The sequence below is a fragment of the Anguilla anguilla genome, chromosome 1 (genome assembly GCF_013347855.1).
Source record: "Anguilla anguilla isolate fAngAng1 chromosome 1, fAngAng1.pri, whole genome shotgun sequence".
Classification (NCBI taxonomy): domain Eukaryota; kingdom Metazoa; phylum Chordata; class Actinopteri; order Anguilliformes; family Anguillidae; genus Anguilla; species Anguilla anguilla.
Genome location: NC_049201.1, coordinates 81,749,966 through 81,768,672, shown reverse-complemented (window position 1 = coordinate 81,768,672; position 18,707 = coordinate 81,749,966). Strand labels below are relative to the sequence as shown.

Here is an 18,707-nt window from a genome sequence, read left to right as displayed (position 1 = left end):
AAAAGTTGATGAATCTATTAGAAATATTAGATATAATATAGTGCATTTTGTTCAGTTTGTCAGGCCACAAATGTGGGGCCTCTTTAATTCAAGATCCCCCTAGTGTTATTTTCGGTTGTTTGCTTAATGTACTAATGTGCTCATTAAGGTATTTTTTAAATTCTTGTTTGTATGAACAAATTTAATATTAATTCAACAGTTGGCAATTTATCAGTCCCGTCTTCACTTCCTGCCTTGGGATTTTGCCTTCCCCCAGTAGGGCTACACTTCAATCCCCAATCTTTGTAAGGAGTTAAATAAAGATTATGTACCGGGTAGTAAAAGGTTAGGTTAAAATGAACCGTACCCTCTAATCTGCCGATGTACAGTTTGAAGGGCCTTTCTGAAACTTGACAGGGACTGAAATTTGCATCAGTGGATATAGAATTTAGTCATGATTATGATCATGACTGTTTTCAAAGCGTCTCAAATTGGGGGAACTGGATTACGGTTCGCTATAACTCAATGTTCATCTTTCAGAAGGAATGAGCATGCAGAAGTATTTAGTGGCCTGACGATGTACCTTTTCTTTCTTCTGAATTCCAACAAAAGTCACCCATCCAGTTCATTCTCCATATTTCGGTATCCCCTTAGGCACATTAGTACCTTTTATAAATACCAGAACACTCAACAAAAGCCTAATTTATCTCTCTCTCTTACTCCCTCCCTCTGCCTCCCTTTGTTTTTTCTCTCTCCTTTCCTCCATCCCTCTTCCTTCCTATCTTCCTGTCTCTCTCTCTCTCTCCTTCTCTCACCCTCTCCCCTTTCTCTTAGGCTACACCAAGGCCATCTCGGTTAACTGTCCCACAAAGAGGTATGTGGTCATCCTTTTCCAGCCGGTCACCCTCACCTGCAACTACCAGACCTCCTCCACCCAGCCGCCCGTGGTCACCTGGAGGTACAAGTCGTACTGCCGGGACCCCATCCAGGCGGCCCTGAACCCCAGCAGCGCTGAGAATGCCCTGGCCCAGGCCAACCCCAACTACAACCCCAACATCGAGTGTGCGGACAGCCAGAGGACGGTGCGCATCGTGGCCTCCAAGCAGGGGAACGCAGTCACCCTGGGAGAGGTGTACCAGGGTCGAAAAATCAGCATCCTGAACAGTGAGTGCACAGACCCACGAACCTGACCCCCCAATTTTGGTCAGCGTCTGTGATGGGTTTCCCCTTCGGGCTGCCAAAACACCCTGCACCAGGAGTGTCCAGCCTTATCCTAAAAGGGTCAGTGTGTGGGTGCAGGTTCTTGTTTTAGCCCAGTGCTGTGACACCAGAGTCAACTAAGTAACTAATCATGGTCTTCAATCATCTCCTTGATAAGCAGTAGAATCGAGTGTCTTGGCGGTAGGCTAAAACAAACACCTGCACCTGCATTGGCCCTTTCTGGATAAGTTTGTGCACTCCTACTCTACACAATGCAATGCAACAGGGGATTCCCAGCCTTGATCCCTGTCCTGTACATTTATTCCAAAGGAAAGGAAACACAAGTTGAAAAAGCAGTCTCCACTGTAGATGAATAAAGCTCTATGGGGGAAGTTTAAGAAAAAAAGAACAAAAAAAAACTCTAAGATCTATAAAAACACCAGTGCTGAGAGCTGTTACGGCTGGCTCGACTGGCCGCAACAAACAAAGTCCAGATGGGTCAAAAACAAGACAGAAAGTGATCTAAAAACAAACCCAGACATTTATTAATCTAAATAACAAACAAAAACACACAAAGTTCACAAAAGAAAAGCTCTCCACACAAATCACAAACCCCAAAATAAAACCTCTCTCCCCTGCCTCATACTACTGGGCTTTATATTGGGCCACAGGCAGGTGGAAGCAATCAGGCAATTAAGTAATTACGCAACTACCTCCACCTGCACTACCCAGGCAAGCAGAGGCAGGGGACGTAACAAGAGCAATGAGGCTGAATATTGTAATATGCATGCTTAGGTGAATAAAAATAACTAAGGATACAAGCTCTTTGGAAGGAAAAATGCCCAAGATGCAAAAAGTAATCCTAAAACATTTCTTTCAGTTCTGTGGTCGAAAAAAGGAAAGTCATGGAGGAGGTTCAGGGCATTGAGCACAAAGGAGGATTATTATTGAATAATAAGGATATAGCTGATGTCTTAAGTAGGTACTTTGTTGAGAGTTATACCATGGCGAAGTTTATTAATTGGCCAGAAGGCATATTCAGTTCTCACAATGTTTTGGCAGATTTTAAGATAGGGGACATAAAAGTACTAGATGAATGCATAGATAAAAGATGCAAAACTGGAAGTTTTAGCTAACAGTTTGGGCTCTATTAAAGTAATCCAAGAAGATCTAATCCAAATTCTGAAGTGGGGGGAAACCTAGCAAATGAAATTCAATATAGCTGAATCTAAAACTTAAATCAGGGTTACTTTATGGGAGGACCACAGTTGGGAGTAATAGTCGATCAAATCCTCTCAGGTTCTAGACGTTAATGTATCCCTAAAAAGAGGCTAACAGGATGCTGGGATATAAAGCCAAAAGTAGTGAGTATAAATCCAATGAAGTTATGCTTATACAATACCTTTTTCAGACCATACTTTGAGTATTGTGAGCTGTTCTGGGGATTGTACTACCAGAAAGATATAGAATCTCTGGAAAAGGTTCAATGAAGGGCAACTAAATTGGTTCCTGGTATGAAAGATAAAAGTTATGAGGAAACACTTAGGACGCCTAAACTCTTAAAGCTTAGTAAAAGGACACCTGGGGGCTATTTGATTGAGGCTTTTAAATTCATGAACGGGATTAACAAAGTGGCTGAGTTCTCTTGGTAGAAAGAGGGGGCATACATGGAAATGAGCAAATGGTAAATTCTGTACAGACATTAGGAAATTTTCCCCCCACACAGACAGTTGTCATTGTATGGAATAACATGTCTGGTCATGTAAGAGAGGCAGAAACTTAATATTGTGCTAGATACTATCTAGTTTTTACGGACAGTGAGACCAACTTGGTGGTTGGAAAATGGCAATCATTGTTGGGCTGAATAACCTTTTGTCGTCATGTTATCTTATGAGTCATTTGCCACAGCGCATTACAGAGAACGAAATTATTTGTCATCTGTGGAATGTCCATCGTTTGTTGCATGAATCCCTGCTCTCGATTCTCGATTCTTAGTCTCATTAGACATTCAATGTGTCTATACCTTTTAAGGCCTGAGATTACAAATATCTGATTAGAATGTTCTTTACTGAACGTTCTAATGCTGATGTCACAATCACTACTGGTAATTTAAAGCACTGGAGTTCTAGAACACTGACTTAGAATAAAAAAAAAAAAAACACATTAAGAAAAAAAACCCACTCTCAAAAGCATTAAAAACAATGGACAACTGGTTACATTTTCACGAAACTGAAATTATGGTTGAAGCAAAAACCAACACACAAGGAGATCCTCTGGACCAAGGTTGGAACCCCTGCAGTACAATAAAATTCATTATTACTTTACATCCATCTAGGGGCAATTTCGCTGTGGACTGGAGAGAGAGAATAGAGAGAACTACAGTCATAAGAGAGCTCAGTTCACGCGTTCAGATTGTAGCGCACAGTCCGCCATCTTGATTGACCCATTGAGCGACGTGCTCCACAGACGCAGACCTGAACATCGCCCAGACGGCCTGGGGAGACAGCGGCGTGTACGTCTGCTCCGTGGTTTCCTCGCAGGACCTGACGGGGAACAGTGAGGACTACACCGAGCTCATCGTGCTAGGTGAGTCTCTCCGAAACCTGGGGAACACCCCCCCAACCGACGAAACGGGGAGAAAGCACTTTCTGTTCCAGAAACTGGGCGGGGGGTCGGCCTCGATCGCTTACCTGCCACCGACCTACACAGCGCATTGTGACACATTCATTTCTCAGACACTCGCAACCAGAGTGGCTTGCAGTGCAAGACAACACACGTGCATCCACTGGTCTTATTTGAAAAGTGGTGCCAGGTGGGGCTGAAAATGTTTCCAGATCAGCAAACGTTTCCAGATCAGCAAGTGTGTGTGCAACATCATGCCAAGTGCCAGTTAACAGTGTTATCCTTGGACCGTAATACAAATCCTATTAAAAAAAAAAGAAACAGGCCTTTTTGCCCTTGGCAGAGGACTGCTGTGATTGGCTGCATGCAGTGTGTCATTGACGGCACCTTACGGGCATCCACCTGTCGTAGGTGTGTTAATGGAAATCTTGCCCTCCCCATTGGTGTCGGAGGTGAATCACCTGGTCTAAAAGGTATGCCATGGGCCCCGGTGAGCCTGGAGAGACGCACTGAGTTCCCATCTGATATCAGAGGGTATTGAGCTGACTCTTAGAACTCCATAAAGCTCCATGTTTGTGTGGCTTTTCCTTGCATTGGAGAGGGCCTTGCATTGCCTCTGTTAGAGCAAGACTAGAGTGGTGACTTCAGTGGCATTTTACATTTAAAAAAATTGTTTTTTGCTAACCCACCAGGGAAAGTACCTACTGCAAAAAAACCGTTAAAAATATACGAGCAGCAGTTGGTACTGAGTTGGTGGAGAGCATTCTTTTGCAACGGCACGCTTCAGTCACGGGTTTAGAGTGTTTCGAGCTGGAGTGGGAGGAGGGGGCTGATCCAGTAATTTTGGCTTTGTCTTTCTTTCGCAGAGAGAAAGTCAAATACTACAGACCTCCTGCCTGGCATTGACTTACTGGTCATGGAAGGTACTTTGGCATGGAAGCCCTCTCCTCTCAAAACTCCTTACAGAGTAGTGCAGTACTTGTGTGTGTGCGTGTGTGTGTGCGCGCGTGCGTGCGTGTGTGTGCGTACGTATGCGTGTGTCTGTGTGTGTGCGAGTGTGTGTGTGTGTGTGTGCGCGTATTTGTGTGCGTGTGTGTGTGTGTGCGTACGTACGCACGCGTGTCTGTGTGTGTGCGAGTGTGTGCGTGTTTGTGTGCGCGTATTTGTGTGCGTGCGTGTGTGTGCGCGCGTGCGTGCGTGTGTGTGCGTACGTACGCGTGTGTCTGTGTGTGTTCTGTGTGTGTGCGAGCGTGTGCGTATTTGTGTGCGCGAATTTGTGTGCGTGCATGTGCACGTCATTTTCATATCAGTCCTTTCGATGGCAGGCCTAGATTTAGCCAGTTTGAATGAATGAGTCATAGACAGTGCTTTGTAAGCGCGAGTAACTTGGTATTTTTGTACCTTGGAAACGTGTTTTTCATGAGATCGCAGCGTAACCAGGACAAGGGTTGTTTGTGTTGGACAGCTAGAAGACAAACAGTGGCAGGCCTGCTGTGCTGCTCGGGGAGTGAGCGAGCTGTATGATTGGGGCTCGGACCGCACGGAGAGAATGCTACTAGCACACTTAGTTTTCTGTTAATGAAAAAGAAATAACTTGCACTTAATGGCTGTATTCACTGGAAAGTAAATAAAAGAAAGGGTGTTCTCTGATCTGACTTTTGCACAGTTCTGTACAGCCATTAAGTGCAAGGTATTTCTTTTTCACTGTCTGCAAATGCAGTCGACATACAGTATATTTGTCACAAAATTACACACAAGCCTCCACACCAAAGTACAATATCAAATTGTTCAGTAGTTAGTGTGTCCCGCCCTTTGCCTTTATTACAGCTTGCATTCTTTTTGGGAGACTTGCTTTGAGTTTTAGGAAGACATCTGCAGGGATTCTGTGAACACAAGCAGGTTGGCCCTCTTAGCAGTGTGCTTGGGGTCATTTTTCTACCTGTGGAATTAATTTTTCTCCCAATCAGATGTTCTTCAGTGGGTGTTGCGTGACATGTTAAGATTTGTTTGTGTTTATCAGCATTCAGTCAAAACCAAAACGCCGACTCTGTTTTCCGAGCCTGTACAGCCTTCTCTTATTTAAAAAAAAAAACCAAAAAAAAACCTCAAGTTCACACTAGTCGATCCGTAAGACCTTGCTGCGCATGTCAGGTGTCCAGTTTTTTTGTGTTCGAGTGGAAATTTTCTTCTCTCTTGTTTATTTCCTTTTCTCGGCCGTGGCTTTTTGGCTGCTGCACTTTGTCTCAGGCTCCGAGCTGTTCACGGTAGAAGAATGAACGCCCCTGGGGGGTTTCTTCAGGTCTGCAGGAAGTGGTGTGGGCGTGGTTTTTTTGTTTTTGTTTCCTCCCCTCCCCCCGGACTCAGTGATCAAATCTTTTACGTACTGTCTTCTATAAAAAATGTAAAAAAAAAAAAATAAAAAAAGTAAAAAAAAAAAAAAAAAAAAAAGTATTTTCCTCCCCCCCCCCCCCCCCCCCCCCCCTTTGACTTTCACCTTCCTTATGCAGTTTAATTATTGTGCATCTAATCTCATCAGAGATATCTCCCTTGGATGCACATGACAAATAAATCTGCAAGCCAGCTGAGGTGGGTTTGGGTAGTTGTTTGTTTGAATGTTAGAATCATGTTTGAAGACAAAGACTTCTAACCGCTTTCGTTGACACCTTTTGTCGGAAGGACACGGCTGTAACTTGTCTGTTGATTGGAAGGAGGGAGGGCGGTGGCAGGCGGGTGGACAGAAGAAAGAGTGAGCTAATACTGATACATCTGGTGTGTATGGTGGTGTGGGCTTTTCTGTAAATTTATGGTTAATATGTTTCCTGCATTATTGTCTGACTTGGGGGGGGCGGGGAGGGAGGGCATTTTCGCAGAATGGCTGATCTTCCTGGAAATTGAATGGAGAACAGGGTAGATTCTGGCTTCTGCGCAGTGCTATATATATATATATATACACACACAATCTGAAGGGGTGAAGGTGCTTCCCCGTGAATGCAGCGCTAGCCGTAAGCACCTCTGGCTCTGTGGCTCTGTTGTGCAACCGCACTGTTGATTCTCGTCTTGAATCATGTCCACCGCAGGCTCTGCTTGCTGTGTCCCCCCCCCCCCCCCCCTTTCTCTTTTTCTTTTTTTCCTCTTTCTATTTGCTTACCAGTTCATCGTTTCCTCAGATCTTTTGCTATTAAACTGTGGGAAGCTATGCCCTAGGACATCTGTGCAGCATCTGTACCATTAATTGTAAAATGTAAAAAGGAACTCTCAAGCCTTTCAGTGATTGCTTGCAAATTACTTTTGTGTTCAACACGTACATGGTTACAGACTTAATGTCCCTCTGTCACTTAATGGGTTGTTATTTTAATGTTTTATTTCTCCCTCACCCTCATCCCCTCTCCCCCACTGTTTCCCTCTTTCTTTCTTTGTCTCCTACCTCACTATCTCATTTCTTCCTCTCTCCCTCCCCTCCTCCCTCTCTCTCCCTCCCCCTCTCTGTCTCCCTCCCTCTCTCCCTCTCCCTCTCTCCCTCCCTTCCTCCCTCCCTCTCCCCCTCCCTCCCTCCCTCCCTCTCCACACTCCCCCCTCTCTCCCTCCCTTTCTTCCTCCATCTCCCTCCCCCTCTCTCTCTCCCTCCCTTTCCTCCTCTATTTCCCTCCCTTTCCTCCTCCCTCCCCCTCTCCTCCTCCCTCCCCCTCCCCTTCTCTCAGACTGGTTGCTGGTGCTGTTGTTGGTGCTGGGCTTCCTCCTGTTGCTCCTCCTGATTGGTATCTGCTGGTGTCAGTGCTGCCCCCACACCTGCTGCTGCTACATCAGATGCCCCTGCTGTCCGGAGCGCTGCTGCTGCCCTCGAGCACGTGAGTACTGCTGACCATGTGAACCCGTAATCTAATAATTACTGACCACGTGTAACCGTAATCTCATAATTACTGACCACGTGTAACCGTAATCTCATAATTATTGACCACGTGTAACCGTAATCTCATCATTACTCACCACATGTAACCGTAATCTCATAATTATTGACTGTGTTAAGATGTAATGTCATAATTACTGACTGTGTGAAACCGTAATCTCACAATTACTGACTGTGTGAACCCGTAATCTTACAATTACTGACTGTGTGAAACCGTAATCCCATAATTACTGACCGTGTGAAACCGTAATCTCACAATTACTGACTGTGTGGACCCGTAATCTTACAATTACTGACTGTGTGAAACCATAATCCCATAATTACTGACCGTGTGCAACTAACCTCATAACTACTGACCATCTGAAACCGAAATATCATGATTACTGTCTGTGTTAAACCGTAACCTCATAACTACTGACCGTGTGAGACCATAATCTCATAACTGCTGACTGTGCGAAACCATAACCTCATGATTACTGACTGTGTTAAACCATAACCTCATGATTACTGACTGTGTAACCATAACCTCATGATTACTGACTGTGTAACCATAACCTCATGATTACTGACCGTGTGTAACCGTAATCTCATGATTACTGACCATGTGAAACCCTAACCTCATGATTACTGACTGTGTGTAACCATAACCTCAATTACTGACTGTAACCATAACGTCATGATTACTGACCGCGTGAAACCCTAACCTCATGATTACTGACTGTGTAACCATAACCTCATGATTACTGACTGTGTGTAACCATAACCTCATGATTACTGACCGTGTGAAACCCTAACCTCATGATTACTGACTGTGTGTAACCATAACCTCAATTACTGACTGTAACCATAACGTCATGATTACTGACCGCGTGAAACCCTAACCTCATGATTACTGACTGTGTAACCATAACCTCATGATTACTGACTGTGTGTAACCATAACCTCATGATTACTGACCGTGTGAAACCCTAACCTCATGATTACTGACTGTGTGTAACCATAACCTCATGATTACTGACTGTGTAACCATAACCTCATAATTACTGACCGTGTGAAATCCTAACCTCATGATTACTGACTGTGTGTAACCATAACCTCATAATTACTGACTGTGTGTAACCATAACCTCATGATTACTGACTGTGTGTAACCATAACCTCATGATTACTGACCGTGTGTAACCGTAACCTCATGATTACTGACCATGTGAAACCCTAACCTCATGATTACTGACTGTGTAACCATAACCTCATGATTACTGACCGTGTGAAACCCTAACCTCATGATTACTGACCGTGTGAAACCCTAACCTCATGATTACTGACTGTGTGTAACCATAACCTCATGATTACTGACTGTGTAACCATAACCTCATGATTACTGACAGTGTGAAACCCTAACCTCATTATTACTGACTGTGTAACCATAACCTCATGATTACTGACTGTGTGTAACCATAACCTCATAATTACTGACTGTGTGAAACCCTAACCTCATGATTACTGACTGTGTGTAACCATAACCTCATGATTACTGACCGTGTGAAACCCTAACCTCACGATTACTGACTGTGTAACCATAACCTCATAATTACTGACTGTATGAAACCCTAACCTCATGATTACTGACCGTGTGTAACCATAACCTCATGATTACTGACTGTGTGTAACCATAACCTCATGATTATTGACCGCGTGAAACCCTAACCTCATGATTACTGACTGTGTGTAACCATAACCTCATGATTACTGACCGTGTGAAACCCTAACCTCATGATTACTGACTGTGTGTAACCATAACCTCATGATTACTGACCGTGTGAAACCCTAACCTCATGATTACTGACTGTGTGTAACCATAACCTCATGATTACTGACTGTGTGTAACCATAACCTCATGATTACTGACTGTGTAACCATAACCTCATGATTACTGACCGTGTGAAACCGTAACCTCCTGACTGAAGGAGTACAAAGTCTTGTTCTGCTTGGACTTGTGCTGAGCCGTTTTTTGAACGCAGTGTTGCTTCTCACCCGACAGTGTACGAGGCAGGGAAGGCGGTGAAATCGGGCGGAGCGTACAGTCAGTACGCCCCCACCATGTACGCCCCCCCCAGCCTGTACGCCCAGCCGGTGTACGCGGGGGGGATGAACCCCCCCCCCATCCCCATGCTGCCCATGCCCAACTCCGCCGCCGGCCCGCCCCCGTCCAACGGCTACAACCGCGACTACGACGTAGCCAGCTCAGGTGGGTCCGCTGGAGGCTTTCCACTTTCCTGCTTTTCCGTTTCCAGGTTGTTTGAAATTAAATTAGATTAATTTTGTTGTGTTGAAGTTGAAGTGTTCTCCGTTCCCTCTGTTCCGTTACGTTGTAGTGAAAGAGCTGATCTACTGTTGGCCCTAAATAGGCTGATGAATCAAGATGGAAACTGGGCCGTTGATATCTTGCCAGAGCATGCTCCTCACAGGAATGACTCTCTCTCTCTCCCTCTCTCTCCCTCCCTCCTCTCGCTGTCTTGCTCTCTCCCCCCCCCCCTCCCCCCCCCAGTTGGTCAGGGTTCGCAGGTTCCCTTGCTGCAGGAAAGTGGGGGAAATCCAAGTGAGTCGCTTGCTTTTCCTCTTGTGGTTGTGAACTGCGCCTCTCACGCGCAACATTAGTCTTCTGCTGTTTGGAGTTAAACTTCTGTTTTCTTTTCTGCATTTAGCAGACACTCCTATCCAGAGAGACTTGCACAGCATTTACATTTATACAGCTGGATACACACTGAAACAGTGCAGGCTAAGTACCTTGCTCAAGGGTACAACGGCAGTGTCCTTACCCGGGAATCGAACCTGCGACCTGCGTACTTGGCCTGCACTGTTTCAGTGTATATCCAGCTGTATAAATGGATGCAATGTAAAAATGCTATGTAAAAGTTGTGTAAGTCGCTCTGGATAAGAGCGTCTGCTAAATGCCTGTAATGTAATGTAATGTCTCTGCGCCCCCCACCCCCACCCCCCCGCACAGCTCGCAGTGGCTACCGCATCCAGGCCACCCCGGACGGCAACCCCACCCGCGTGCTGTACTACATGGAGCAGGAGCTGGCCAACCTGGATCCCTCACGGCCCGGGGTCTCCTCCGGGACCCACAACCGCAGTGAGTCTCCTGGGCTGGGGGCCCCTGCAGGCTTTAAAAAAAAAAAAAAAAATTAAACATTTTTTTTGTCAACTCAGTCGTTCAGTAGAATATAAATCGAGACTCGGTGGAAAAAAATGTCATGTACATTTCAGTTTTCATATTTCCTGCCTGACTTGCTTGTTCCTCCTCTTCTCCCTCCCTCTCTGTTCCTCTATCTCTCACTCTATTCTCTCACATCCTCTCTGTCTCTTTCCTCTCTCTGTCTCTCCCCTCCCTTCTCTCCTCACCCCTCTCTCTCCCCCCCCTTTCTCCCCCCCTCCCACTCTGTCCCCCCCCTCTCTCTCCCCCCTACCCCCCTCTCCCCACCCTTCTCTCCCCCCCCCACTCTGTCCCCCCTCTCTCTCTCTCCCCCTTTTCTCTCCCCTCCCTCTCTCCCCCCTCTCTCTCTCTCCCCCTTTTCTCTCCCCTCCCCCTCTCTCCCCCTCTCTCTCTCTCTCCCCCTTTTCTCTCCCCTCTCCCCTCTCTCCCCCCCCCTCTCTCTCTCTCTCAGTGGATGTAATGAGTGAGGTGAGCTCTCTCCATGATGGTCTGGACCCCAGGAGCAGGGGTCGAGCCCAGCCCCCCGCTCTGCCCACCGTCTACGACCACGACGACAACATGAGCACCATCAGCAGCGTGTCCCAGCAGGGTCGCCGCGACAACTACGACAGGCGGGGCGGGGCCGCCGCGTACGCGCCCGCCCGCGGCCGCGCCCGCTCCATGGACAACCTCGACGACATCGGCCGCGGTCACCGCGACCGCGACGACTACCCTCCGCAGCGGCGGGAGGGCGGGGCCAGAGTCGGCCGCAGAGGGTGCGTGCTTCTTCCGCCCCCGTGTGTGGTGTGTGTGTGTGTGTGTGTATGTGCTGCGTGTGTGTCGTGTGCTGCCTCTCTCACTGCGCCCGCGGGTTTTGGAGGGACATTTTATCTGCGCTTATCTGGGCTGGGGTCCTGTCTTTTTTTTAAAGCAGTCAGGGTGTCGTGGCGTAAACTGCTTTTGGCGATTATTCCAGAACCCAGGCGTTTGGAGGGAGGGAAGCCAGAATTACTTCTGCGTGCAGCGCGGGCTGGTTTCTACGGTAACGCGGCTGAGTGGCAGGTTGTCTAGGGTGACCTGTGTAACTCTGCACTGCCCCCCAGTGGTGGTCGGGGGAGGACAGGGCGACGTTTCCGCGAGCGCTCGGTAATGTTTTCTCTTTCGCGGCCCTCTTGCAGATCGGACGACGGGTGGAGCGGCAGCGGCGGCGGGGGACGGGGCGGCCAGGACCGCGACCGGGACACCCCCAGGAGGCGCGACTACTCCCCCGACGACCGGCGCGGCTACCAGGGCAAGCGCAGCCGTAGCCGTGACGACCTGATGGACCTGGAGCGGGGGCGGGGCGGGCGCGACGCGTACGATGACAGCTTCCTGCGGGAGGCCATGGAGAAGAAGAAGCTGGGCGAGCAGCAGCGGGCCCGGAGCCGAGACCGCCTGGACAGCGACGCTGACCGCTTGGACCGCGGGCGCGGCCCCCGGGGGCCCCCGCCCCTCCCCCAGGCCGCGCCCTCCTCCATCCCCGACCGCCGCCAGTACGGCGGCGACGGCTTCCCGCCGCCCCCTCCCCCGCCCTACAGCGACGACGAGAGCGTCTCGTCTTCCAAAAGGAGCAACCTGCGCAAGGTGAGGAGCTGTGTGTGTGCGCATATGTGTGTGCATGTATGTGTGTGTGCGTGTGTGTGCTCGTGCATGTGTCTCTGTGTGTGCGCGTGCATGTGTGTGTGCGCGTGTGTGTGTGCATGCATGTGTCTCTGTGTGTGCGCGTGCATGTGTGTGCGCGTGTGTGCGTGCACCTCTGTGCGTGTGTGTGTGCGCGCGCATCTCTGTATGCATGTGTGTGTGTGTGTGCACGTGTGTGTGAGAGCACGTGTGCGCGCGCCTGTGTGTGTGCGTGCGTGTGTGCGCATGTGCGTGCACACACGCACCTCTGTGTGTGTGTGCGTGTGCACGCACCTCTGTGTGTGTGCGTGTGTGCGTGTGTGCGTGTGTGCGTGCGTGCGTGCGTGCGTGCGTGCGTGCGTGCGTGCGTGCGTGCGTGCGTGCGTGCGCGCGCCTCTGTGTGTTTGCATAATATGACCGTGACTATGTATGTATTTTGTGTTGATGCGGGTAAAAGTGCATGTGTGACATGCCTGCACTTTAGTGTCAGTTTGGGCCTAAATGTGTGCCTCTCGTCATTGTGGTGAAGCTTAAAGTTAGCAGGCACTCATTGGGAGTGTGTCATTGGAAATAACCTTCTGTGGAGACCCCGGCTGCTTTGGCTCTGCTGCTTGGCACGAATGTACGCTTTCATGGATGGATTTTTAGAAAGCCGAGTCATCTCGAACGCTGTCTTTCAGAACGGGGCGGTGAGCCGCGAGAGTTTGGTCGTGTGAGGTCTGCACTGGAGAACGATTCCACCACGCGTCTGCCAAAATCTGTGACACACGTCAGCGAAAATCTGAGGTGCAGTCTGCAAAACATCTACGACGTTCGTCTGCAGATCTTTTCTGACACAAACTCTCGGATGCTAACGTCTGTGTCATGGGGCCTTCTTCAAGCCTGTGTAAATAGCCATTTGCAACTTCGCGATTTTTTTTGATTTCAAGAGAATTTTCTATGTCCATCCCAATTTAATGTGCTTAAGCTCAGTCTATTTCAATTTCAGCGTTGGATTACGGATCTGTGTACATAAGTGTTTTGTTACGGAACGGGGGAAATTAGGTTTTAAGTTGAAATTAATTTTATTGTATTTCTAAAATTTATTTCTTTTAAAACATTTTTATGTAGTACTTGTTTTTAGAGTTTTTTTATCTCCTGAAATGAAATACAGTTTGTTCACTTTTAAATAAAATGGATTGTATTCTTATTTCAGTCCTGAAATAATCATTCTGACTTTCTGGGTTCATCAGTGACTCTAGCTTTGGTCAAGTTTTAAAGGCTGGTTCAAGAATTCTAGAGAATAGAAATCACTATATAATACCATTCCACTAATAAATGCAGTTTACTGAAATATTTGAATCTTGAAGCCTCATTTTAAATGAAAATATTAAGTATGGATCAAACCTTTGTCAAACTACTGATGCAATATATTTTTAAACCTTTCTGAAACACATGCACATTAAATATAAATTCTTGCAGTGTCATTTTAAACTAGTTTTATTTCTTGTGTACTAATAGGTGCTGTTCTTTTATAGTAATATCCCTTATCGTTACTAACAAACTTTAGTAATAATAAAAACACGCTTATTTTTCAGTCAGAAGGGAAAGTGCATATTTTTTCATTAGTTTGAGTGTTAATGTGTATTTGTACAGTTTTATAATTGAACAAACATACAATAAATAAAAATGTGTCCACTACTGTACATGTCACTTTTCAATAAAGCGTTTTGTTATAAGGCCTACTTCATTTCCCTCCCTCTATTATTAGTGCTTCATGTACAGGGAGGTGTTTGCCGATCACTTCTGCTTTGTGGTTACGTAGCCTACAGGGCACTTTTTCTGTTCGCCTTTTCCTGTTTGCTTTTTCTTGTTCGGGGGACGATGCTTGCTCAATAGCCCAGACCTGAAGGTTGCAGAAACAAAAACGACAAAAAATTGTGTCGCTGTCCAAATGAGTTGCAGTTGAGCACAACTATTTTTTTTTTCTAAATTATGGCACCGCCCCCCCAGCCCGGTCGACTGATTCAAACGTCTTTTTTGACGGGGGCCCGGCGTGGGCCAGCGACAGACTGATGGCAGCATTAAGGTAGGGCCCTATAGTTTCTGTGATAACAGAATCACTGACGGAATCGCTGAATTGAGAATTTGAAAAAGCTATAACAGATTCCATAGGGCCCTACATTAAGTCAGTGCTAAAAGCTGACTGGAGATTTGAAAATATGACTACGCAATGTGAATGTTGTTATAAATAAGTCATTTATTCAACACACATTTTAAAAAATCAACAACTATTTACAGCATAGCAGAGTCTTATAAAGAATCTGACAACAATGTAATATCAAAGTTTTTGCACTTTACAAAAACTTGTATTCAAGTCCTGATTGGCTGCTGAATCATACAACAAGCCTTGGAATGCTGGGCACATTTAAACATCAAAAATAACTGTCTAAGGTTTTTTGGCTTTTACAGTAGGCTACCTTTTCTCCTTGACATTATCCCTAAATGGCACAAAGGAAGTATCTGTGTTACTGACTGTTTGGCTAGCTAGCTAAGTTAGATACATGACCACGTTGTCATAAAATTTTTCCCGACCATGAAAACAGCCTGACTTGTAAACCTACCGTTGTTTCCGTTGCAGCACTTGAGACACAAGCAATATCGAAAAAATCCAGATATTTGGGATGGCAGGTATGCCATCCCGCCATGCCCCATACCTATACAGCACTGAGAGTTTGGCACTTTTCAGGGTTCCCCACAGAAATGACCACACAACAGCCACAGACACTCAGCCCTTAAAAACATGAAATTCTGTATATTCTGACCCCATTTCAACAGACCGATTTCATAAACAACTTCACATGTCCACACAATAAAGCCCCAAACTAAGGGGGATTTTGTTACTGTCTTGGGAACATGGGGTCTTTTGTTCAAGCCCAGCTAGGAACACGTTTCTTTAACCTGCTTTTACCCTCACTAATAATTGTCTACTGCTTCTCAATTATTGCTTTTGCAGCATATCTACCCGCCGTTCACCGAACGTATACACTGCATTATGACGTACCGTCTGCACGTTCAGTTATTAACCGGCTACAATATTGCTAAGCCATATGGATTCAACGGGAGCTCTTCTGTGCTTACTGGTCTGTGTTCTTTAAAACCACGGACAGGTTTGCTAATGATATTTCACGCATTGCATCGCTATGTCATGGTGCTGCGCTAACAAAGTCACAGACTGGTAAACCTCCGGTTGCAGGATTGAATCCCGCCTCTTACGTTTTCTTACTCTTATATTTGCTTTACCAAAACTCACTCACGACCAACCATATGCATTTCATGACGGCAAATGTACACCTGTTCACCACTCTGCCATTTCTACTAACTATATTTCTTCACTTGGCTACCGTACAAAACCTTATCAGCAAACACCATGTTTCTACATTCATGTTACCTCGCCCTGTTCTCTATCTAGCCACATACAAACAATTACTACATATGTATGTTCTGCAACTCCCCATTAAAACATTACATTTAAAATCACGACTCACTCATAATTATAACTACTAGTACTGAACTTGAGAAAAAGCACATCAGTGCAATAGATTTCATGTTACTTAAACCTCCACTTTAATGGTTAATATTTTATACAGACTGTTATATATACCGTTCGATAAGGATACTAAGCTCGCTCATGGTCACTTCATTTACTTTGCACTGTAGTCTGTGATCATGTCAACCTTCACCTACATGCCCATTCTGCTAAAAACATATTGTTTCAACTACGCAATTTCATCATTTCATCCTAATTTCTCTCACACTGTTGTTTTTTTCCTCATATGCAAAGCCTTCTAGGACATAGGCCTATGCGTCTGCTCCTATTCCTCCACTATCAAGTTTTCCGGTTCTAGCTTAGCAAAACAGCGAAGAGGATTCCAACCTGCAGATAAGCCTATCAAAATGCCTTATAAACCTTAGAAACACTAAGGCCTGCGATTAAAAGTATTGATATCAAAATGACGCGAAGTTACGGTACTTCAAACAATATAGGCTGTCTTGCCTCACCGAAATGACATAAGATGTATTCTTGTATGTGTGAGTAACTTGGCATTTTTGTACGTTGAAAACGTGTTTTTTTATGAGATGTCACTTCAATAAAGCATTTTGTTATAAGGCCTACTTCATTTCCCACCCTCTATTATTAGTGCTTCATGTACAGGGAGGTGTTTGCCGATCACTTCTGCTTTGTGGTTACGTAGCCTACAGGGCACTTTTTCTGTTCGCCTTTTCCTGTTTGCTTTTTCTTGTTCGGGGGACGGTGCTTGCTCAATAGCCCAGACCTGAAGGTTGCAGAGACAAAAACGACAAGAAATTGTGTCGCTGTCCGAAAAGTTGTGCTCAACTGCAACTTGGAAAAAACGATGTTTTTTTTTCTAAATTATGGCACCGCCCCCCAGCCCGGTCGACTGATTCAAACGTCTTTTTTGACGGGGGCCCGGCGTGGGCCAGCGACAGACTGATGGCAGCATTAAGGTAGGGCCCTATAGTTTCTGTGATAACAGAATCACTGACGGAATCGCTGAATTGAGAATTTGAAAAAGCTATAACAGATTCCATAGGGCCCTACATTAAGTCAGTGCTAAAAGCTGACTGGAGATTTGAAAATATGACTACGCAATGTGAATGTTGTTATAAATAAGTAATTTATTCAACACACATTTTAAAAAAATCAACAACTATTTACAGCATAGCAGAGTCTTATAAAGAATCTGACAACAATGTAATATCAAAGTTTTTGCACTTTACAAAAAAACTTGAAAAAAGTCCTGATTGGCTACTGATTCTTACAGCCTTGGAATGCTGGGCACATTTCAACAACAACAAAAAAAATTTAAATGAAATAATATCAAGGTTTTTGCACTCTACAAAAACTTGTATTCAAGTCCTGATTGGCTGCTGAATCATACAACAAGCCTTGGAATGCTGGGCACATTTAAACATCAAAAATAACTGTCTAAGGTTTTTTGGCTTTTACAGTAGGCTACCTTTTCTCCTTGACATTATCCCTAAATGGCACAAAGGAAGTATCTGTGTTACTGACTGTTTGGCTAGCTAGCTAAGTTAGATACATGACCACGTTGTCATAAAATTTTTCCCGACCGTGAAAACAGCCTGACTTGTTTACATTTTGAACAGACGTGGCTCCTGGGTAAACCTACCGTTGTTTCCATCGCAGCACTTTAGACACAAGCAATATCGAAAAAATCCAGAAATTTCGGATGGCAGGTATGCCATCCCGCCATGCCCCATACCTATACAGCACCGAGAGTTTGGCACTTTTCCGGGTTCCCCACAGAAATAACCACAACAGCCACAGACACTCAGCCCTTAAAAACATGAAATTCTGTATATTCTGACCCCATTTCAACAGACAGATTTCATAAACAACTTCACATGTCCACACAATAAAGCCCCAAACTAAGGGGATTTTGCGTTTTCTCATTTTTCTTATTCTTATTTTTCCTGCCGCCTATCCCACTAACAACATGTCTCCCCATTGGTCAATTTACCGACACCAGCCAAATCTTCACCTACACGACCCAATCAAAAACTCGCATACACAGGCAAAATACCCATGCCTTTTTACTCTGAGACATTTCCAGTCTAAACAGCTAGTTTGCCTGTGGCCTAGTGGGCAAGGTTACAGTCTTGGGAACATGGGGTCTTTTGTTCAAGCCCAGCTAGGAACACGTTTCTTTAACCTGCTTTTACCCTCACTAATAATTGTCTACTACTTCTCAATTATTGCTTTTGCACCATATCTACCCGCCGTTCACCGAATGTATACACTGCATTATGACGTACCGTCTGCACGTTCAGTTATTAACCGGCTACAATGTTGCAAATCCATATGGATTCAATGGGAGCTCTTCTGTGCTTACTGGTCTGTGTTCTTTAAAACCACGGACAGGTTTGCTAATGATATTTCACGCATTGCATCGCTATGTCATGGTGCTGCGCTAACAAAGTCACAGACTGGTAAACCTCCGGTTGAAGGATTGAATCCCGCCTCGCCCTCAGGCAGATAATTTCCTCTTACTAACGTTTTCTTACGCTTATATTTGCTTTACCAAAACTCACTCACGACCAACCATATGCATTTCATGACGGC

General features: G+C 45.7%; 1 protein-coding gene across 4 annotated transcripts in view; it reads left to right on the top strand.

Annotated features, from left to right (window-relative positions):
• lsr (lipolysis stimulated lipoprotein receptor) overlaps nt 1-14,283 on the top strand; it is a 43,573-nt gene extending 29,290 nt beyond the window's left edge. For 3 of the 4 annotated variants that reach the window (XM_035407444.1, XM_035407446.1, XM_035407455.1), the window contains 10 exons: nt 814-1,143; nt 3,646-3,765; nt 4,668-4,724; nt 7,500-7,646; nt 9,746-9,952; nt 10,253-10,303; nt 10,712-10,840; nt 11,373-11,676; nt 12,079-12,523; nt 13,240-14,283. In XM_035407444.1, coding sequence (XP_035263335.1) covers nt 814-1,143; nt 3,646-3,765; nt 4,668-4,724; nt 7,500-7,646; nt 9,746-9,952; nt 10,253-10,303; nt 10,712-10,840; nt 11,373-11,676; nt 12,079-12,523; nt 13,240-13,275 — 1,826 coding nt within the window. In that variant the 3' untranslated portion in view covers nt 13,276-14,283. The remainder of the gene's footprint in view (nt 1-813; nt 1,144-3,645; nt 3,766-4,667; nt 4,725-7,499; nt 7,647-9,745; nt 9,953-10,252; nt 10,304-10,711; nt 10,841-11,372; nt 11,677-12,078; nt 12,524-13,239) is intronic. The other variant, XM_035407445.1, reaches the window with a different exon arrangement.
• The last annotated feature ends 4,424 nt before the right edge of the window (nt 14,284-18,707 follow it).